Consider the following 7197-nt stretch of genomic DNA (forward strand, 5'->3'; position numbering starts at 1 on the left):
AATTCCTAGCAGTGCTATTGCTGGGTCATAGGGTAGGTCTATTTTTAATTTTCTGAGGAACCTTCACACTGCTTTCCAGAGCGGCTGCACCAATTTGCATTCCCACCAACAGTGCAAGAGGGTTCCCGTTTCTCCACATCCTCTCCAGCATCTATAGTCTCCTGATTTGTTCATTTTGGCCACTCTGACTGGCGTGAGGTGATATCTGAGTGTGGTTTTGATTTGCATTTCCCTGATGAGGAGCGGCGTTGAGCATCTTTTCATGTGCCTGTTGGCCATCCGGATGTCTTCTTTAGAGAAGTGTCTATTCATGTTTTCTGCCCATTTCTTCACTGGGTTGTTTTTCGGGTGTGGAGTTTGGTGAGCTCTTTATAGATTTTGGATACTAGCCCTTTGTCCTATATGTCATTTGCAAATATCTTTTCCCATTCCGTTGGTTGCCTTTTAGTTTTGTTGGTTGTTTCCTTTGCTGGGCAGAAGCTTTTTATCTTCATAAGGTCCCAGTAGTTCATTTTTGCTTTTAATTCCCTTGCCTTTGGGGATGTGTCAAATAAGACATTGCTACGGCTGAGGTCAGAGAGGTCTTTTCCTGCTTTCTCCTCTAGGGTTTTGATGGTTTCCTGTCTCACATTCAGGTCCTTTATCCATTTTGAGTTTATTTTTGTGAATAGTGTGAGAAAGTGGTCTAGTTTCAACCTTCTGCATGTTGCTGTCCAGTTCTCCCAGCACCATTTGTTAAAGAGACTGTCTTTTTTCCATTGGATGTTCTTTCCTGCTTTGTCAAAGATGAGTTGGCCATACGTTTGCGGGTCTAGTTCTGGGGTTTCTATTCTATTCCATTGGTCTATGTGTCTGTTTTTGTGCCAATACCATGCTGTCTTGATGATTACAGCTTTGTAGTAGAGGCTAAAGTCTGGGATCGTGATGCCTCCTGCTTTGGTCTTCTTCAAAATTACTTTGGCTGTTTGGGGCCTTTTGTGGTTCCATGTGAATTTTAGGATTGTTTGTTAGATCTAGTTTTGAGAAGAATGCTGGTGCAATTTTGATTGGGATTGCATTGAATGTGTAGATAGCTTTGGGTAGTATTGACATTTTGACAATATTTATTCTTCCAATCCATGAGCACGAAAAGTTTTTCCATTTCTTTATATCATCTTCAATTTCCTTCATAAGCTTTCTATAATTTTCAGCATACAGATCTTGTACATCTTTGGTTAGACTTATCCCTAGGTATTGTATGCTTCTTGGTGCAATTGTGAATGGGATCAGTTTGTCTTTCTGTTGCTTCATTATTAGTGTATAAGAATGCAACTGATTTCTGGACATTGATTTTGTATCCTGCAACTTTGCTAAATTCATGTATCAGTTCTAGCAGACTTTTGGTGGAGTCTGTTGGATTTTCCATGTATAATATCATGTCATCTGCAAAAAGTGAAAGCTTAACTTCATCTTTGCCAATTTTGATGCCTTTGAGTTCCTTTTGTTGATTGCTGATGCTAGAACTTCCAACACTATGTGAAACAACAGCGGTGAGAGTGGACATCCCTGTCGTGTTCCTGATCTCAGGGAGAAAGCTCTCAGTTTTTCCCCATTGAGGATGATGTTAGCTGTGGGCTTTTCATAAATGGTTTTATGATCTTTAAGTATGTTCCTTCTATTCCGACTTTCTCGAGGGTTTTTATTAAGAAAGGTTGCTGAGTTTTGTCAAAGGCCTTTTCTGCATCGATTGACAGGATCATATGGTTCTTACCTTATCTTTTATTAATGTGATGTATCACGTTGATTGATTTGCGAATGTTGAACCAGCCCTGCATCCCAGGAATGAATCCCACTTGATCATGGTGAGTAATTCTTTTTATATGCTCTTGCATTCGATTTGCTAGTATCTTGTTGAGAATATTTGCATCCATATTCATCAAGGATATTGACCTATAGTTCTGTTTTTTTGCTGGGTCTCTGTCTGGTTTGGGAATCAAAGTAATGCTGGCTTCATAGAATGAGTCTGGAAGTTTTCCTTCCCTTTCTGTTTTTTAGAATAGCTGGAGAAGGATAGGTATTATCTCTGCTTGAAATGTCTGGTAGAACTCGAAAGGGGGATTTTGATTTCAGTAACCTAAAAAGAGACTCTTCTGAATTGTTCTGTCTGGCTTTGCTCTTTTCTTGCTTCTTCAGAGAAATGACCAAAAATTTCTTCAACACCCAGTTCGGAAGCTTGTTCCGCACAGACCAGAATCCCACCTACTTCCTGAGGCGCCTGTCCCGCTTTGCTGACATCTACATGGCGTCTCTGAGTTGCCTCCTGAACTACGACGTCAGCCACACGTTCTACCCCCGGCGGACTCCGCTGCAGCACGAGCTGCCCGCCTGGTCGGACCGGGCCCCCGCCCTCAGACCCCCGCTCCTGCAGGAGGCCCAGGCCGAGTAAGCGGGGCCCGCCCGCGGAAGAGGCCGGAAGCCGACCCCCGTCGGCCGGCTGGACGTGTGCGGTCGACTCGTGTGCAAATGAGTGTCGCTTTCGGCGGAGACACAGATACACCTTTTGATATTTATTTGGTACCTTTGGGAGACTCCTCCCCGAGTTGTCGGGACAGACGCCGGCAGCCCGGCCTCTGCGTTTCCCGTACCGGTTGGCTTCAGGGCAGGCCGGGTGTTGAAACTGACTGGCCGTCGTGTTTACCAAGGTCCCGGCCCGGGCGTCCTTTTTCCGGGCCCCGTGAGACCTCTCGATGCCGGTCTCCGTTCCAGCGGCGGAAGTGCCGAAACCGTTGCCTCTTCGTGGGCGAGGGGCCGAACGTTCACAGGCAACGCTCCGGGACCCGGAGGGGACCGCCAGCCGCTCGCCGCAGGCTCCACAGTAGCCTCGCACGGCGGCACAGGGCGTAGATGGTCCCCAAGCCGCGGCCGACTCCCCCGGCCCGCGCGGCGCTGGGGCTTCGGCCTCCTGGCCCCTCGCTCCAAGGGAGACTCGGCCTCCCTGGGACGTCTTCTGTGAAAGAACAAGAGGAAGCGCGGGTCCCCCGACCCTCTCTTGGCCTCCCCTCGCTTGGCCTCCGTGTCCGCTCGCTGTGCCCGCCCCCTGCCGGGGAAGCCGCGCGGTGCCACGTGGCGTGGGCGGTTCACTGCTTCCCCGGGGCAGGGGAAGAGGGGGAGCGGAGCTTCCGGTTTACTCCCCGGCCTGCGGAGCCGACGGCGTGCGGTCCGGCAGCAAGCGCCCGGGGGATTTGTGATGGGCCTCGCGGGAGTTCGTCACCCCTGAAAACGCCACCCCAGCGTTGGTTTGCTGCGCCCGTCGTCGGCGGGCAGAAAGCGACACAGGCGAAGAAATGTCCTTGTGATGAAATGCCCCGCCGGGACCCCTGCTGGGTTGTCGGAATCTTGTCAAAACACACGCGTTAACCAGCAGGTGGGGAGGAGGCGGCCCTGTCACCGCGTAGCCCTCGCGGTCCCTCCCTGCCATGTTTGTGTGGCTATTTTGGGAGCGTGGGTGGCTTTCTTTAGGCGGCTGTGCTGAGGGTGGGAGAGGGTAAGGGCCCGGCAGCCCGGAGGCGGCCGAGGCGCAGCCCCGCTCGCCCTCGCCGAGTGTCTCGTTGCTTTCTAAGGCAACACGCGCGACTCTCGTGCTTTACCCTGCGGCATGGCAGGTCCACGGAAGGGGGGCTTGCGGAGAGCGCTCACCGTGTCCGCGGTTTTAGTGTGGCAAATGTATCAGAACCAGGGGTTGATGAAATGCTAGCTTCATCAGAAGTTAAATGAGTTCCCTGACATCCTTTGAGATGCCCTTTGCAATGCCCTTTAGACCCAGTCGACCCGATTTGGCCCCCTTTGTTACTTGTAAATTTTTGTTATAAACACAGTATTGCATTCTTTTGTTGGGAATGGGGTAGGCATTTTGTCTGCTGTGTGTTAGCTCCTATGTGTTTTGAGCATCAGAGGGTATTGGAGACGGGCATTTAATGGGCACAGGTGGATGCCCAGAACTGCTTGGTGTTAGGGTCTTCAGTGGACGAGCTGGTGCTGTTGACCTTAGAGTTTCTGCTTGGAGAAGCTGAGCGAGGAAGCAAAAAAGTCTTTTCTTACTTTTGATCTAATCAGGTAGTCAAGGGATGTTAGGTGCCCATTGCATTGTGTTTTGTTTCCTCGAGAATGAAGTAGAGATATTTTTAAAACTGTCTTTTACGGATAGCTAGTTTAGGTGACGCACGCCTTAGGGGAGAACATTTTCTCGGGGTGAATAGTGAATTTTACAATATATTACCAATTAAGATTTCAGTCTCTGGGCCCTCAGACATGGTGGGATTGAGATCTGGCGTGTGTAGCAGAAGCCTGGCATCTGTCTCAGCAGGTCCCACACTTGGTGGATGGCGCCCACGCCAGGGCCAGCAGCCTGGGTCAGGACAGCCGTTTCCACGGCAAGGACAGACACGGGCATTCTCGTGTGTGCTCAGTCAGGGTGGATTGTAACCTTTCCCTCTCGGGACTCTGCTGGGACTTGGCCCGCTGCGCTGGGCGTCACGTTCTCCCCAGTTCTCTGTTGTGCACACTGATGAAAGCATATTGGTACAAGCGAAGCGAGTCTCCTTTCTACCATTAAAAAAAAATCAGTTTGGAAAATAAACACAATTAAATTGGTCTGCACGTTGAAAAATAGCTTTGGTTAGGCTGGTGGTACGGGGGCGGTGCGTGCCCGCTGCAGAGCCCGGGTCGGCTCGTGGTACCCACGGCAGACTGCCCTGGCGGGGGCCTGCACGGCTGGCGTTGCAGCCGTTTATGGATGAAACTCGGCTTTTCAGGTATCTTAGGAGTTTGGCTCAGGGCTCCCCCTTTCCTCCTCGTATAGCCTCTTTTTTCTTCTTTCTCTTTTCCTTCAGCTCCACTTCCTGCCATCACCGTTAATGCGATGTAACATAAACCACCTGTTACTGATTCAGTCCCATCTTAGACCAAATTACTAGTTGTGTGAATGTATTGGCCCTCTTAATTATCGCAGAAGAGAAATGAGAAGTAATCTTCCCTCCTCGCTAATTGAGCTTTGGGTGAACTAAACGGCTTTTCCTCTCTCTTCCTCCCAAAGGCCTTTTAAGCAGTAGAGTGTGCTAAATATTGGACTTGATTCCCTCTGCTGAAGGCTCATTTGCTGCCAACGACCCACTCGGGGGCTCTTTTCCAGAATGCTCTAAGACTAAACTTGGCCGGAGGCAGGGTTCCTTGATTGCTCTGTTCAACTACTGGGGAGTCTGTGTTTTGCCCTCTTAATACTAATTTCCTTTCGTACCAATTTTTTTTTCTCTTTTCTTTTTTCTTTTTTTTTTTTTTTTTTGCATTAACATTTGGGAGCCTGGCTCCAAGTTTAGCTAACCTTTAACACCCTGGCGTATTAAAGAAAGGGAGTGAAGTTTCTCTGATGCAGGATTCAGCGAGCCTTGCCGGTAAAGAGCCAGATAGGAAGCACTGGGGGCTTTGCCGGCGATTTTCTGTGGCCACTGCTGTAGGGACGGGCACGCCGTGTGCCATCACCACCTGATGTACAAAAACTGCTGCAGGCTAGACTTGGCTCCCCAGCCGGAGTTTGCCGCCCCGCCCCCGCGCGAGTGGCTTGTGGCGGTGGCTCGGGCAAGCTCACCTCGCTAAGAGCACGCAGGGGAACGAGGTCAGAGCTGCGTGCGGCCGCTGGAGAGACGCTCTGGAGGCGAGCGCGCCGCGGTCCCCTAAGCGGCTCCCCGGGCACGTGCACGCCTGTGGCCAGCGTTTGCGGCACGCAGCGTGACCGTTGCGGGGTGGAACTGGACGGGCCCGGCGCTCGCCGACTGTCCTTCGTTGCGCTGACCTGTGGTGGTGCTCGCGGACGCGATGGGCGTGGCTGCCCAGAACACCCTTCCCAACCGCAGGACTCCCCCCTCCGGCCGCCGGGTGAGCCGCTTACCATCCTCAGCTGGTGGCCCACGTCGAGGGCTGCCCTCCAGAAAAAGCCCTGCCTCGGACCAAGTCCTGCCTCCTTCCTGGAGCAGCCGGCTCCTGCCCTTCCAGCCCCGCTTCCTTCCCTTCTCGTTCCTTCTCCGTTTCCGGGTGTCCATCCCAAGAACACTCCCCCCCCCCCCCACTCTTCCTGCACGTGAACTCCATCTGGGCGTCTGCTTCCCCGGGGACCCACCCCGCTACAGCACTTCTGTACTTTGTACTGCACGCTTGGACCCGGGCTGGGGAAACCGTGTTCTAGGTATTTAGCAGAATGACAGGTTGTGCCTGTAGGGTATCGGGCACAACAGATGCGAGCTAGGTAGACTTACTATTTATTCTGAATGTGAATTTGCTATTTATTCTAAATGTTGATTTTTCTGTTACAGGATATTGAACTTAGTGCCAAATAAAAATTTGAATTATGTCATCCAGTTCACTAAGTCGTATGTTTTTGTGTGCTTTAGTGGCAAAGCCATATCAAATTTAACGTGCCCTAAAAAGAACACCCTGTTGAGGACAGGAAGACGTGTGGGTCATTTCTCGCTCCTTTTGTCCCAGCACCCCAGCAAAGCCCACTCGCTCGTTTTCAGAGCTTGAAGAATGTACGTAAGGCACAGACAGAAAATTGGCATGAGCTTCAGACTTAGGCAGGCAGCAGAGAACCCCCCTGGAGTCTCTGTTCCCTCTTAAGAGCAAGGAGAAGGCAGTCATCCACGTGGTTGTCTGCAAATTACCAGGAAGGCTCAAACTTGGAAGCAATGTTTTGTGGGCAGATGTTACCGAATAATACAAAATTAGGAGTGACTGCTATGAAGTCACATCACTACTGGGTTTTGGATAAATTTATAAATACTTTGAAGAGCTTATTTTTAAAAATTGTTTCTCTGTGTGTGTGTGTCCATGTGTGCACGTATTTAACCACTGTATTTTCCTTGACCTCTAGATGTGCCGGGAACTGCGCCTCAGTCACTCCTCCCATGGGTAGCCTGCCAGTCTTCCTTTTTAAAAAAAAATTATTTTAATGTTTACTTTTGAGATACAGAGCGGGAGTTGGGGAGGGGCAGAGAGAGAGGGAGGCACAGAATCCAAAGCAGGCTCCAGGCTCCGAGCTGTCAGCACAGAGCCTGACGCAGGGCTTGAACTCACGGACCATGAGATCATGACCTGAGCTGAAGTTGGACGCTTAACCGACTGAGCCACACAGGTGCCTGTGCTGGTTTTCCTTTTTTTTTTTTTTTTTTT

At 50.6% G+C, this 7197-nt stretch overlaps 1 protein-coding gene across 1 annotated transcript in view; it reads left to right on the top strand.

Moving 5' to 3' along the window:
• NT5DC3 (5'-nucleotidase domain containing 3) overlaps positions 1-4598 on the top strand; it is a 41751-nt gene extending 37153 nt beyond the window's left edge. Inside the window, exon 13 of the mRNA XM_040491056.1 lies at positions 2173-4598. Within this exon, the coding sequence (XP_040346990.1) occupies positions 2173-2425 (253 nt within the window). The 3' untranslated portion in view covers positions 2426-4598. The remainder of the gene's footprint in view (positions 1-2172) is intronic.
• The last annotated feature ends 2599 nt before the right edge of the window (positions 4599-7197 follow it).

This window comes from Herpailurus yagouaroundi, unplaced genomic scaffold (genome assembly GCF_014898765.1).
Source record: "Herpailurus yagouaroundi ecotype Mexico unplaced genomic scaffold, PumYag 182, whole genome shotgun sequence".
NCBI lineage: Eukaryota > Metazoa > Chordata > Mammalia > Carnivora > Felidae > Herpailurus > Herpailurus yagouaroundi.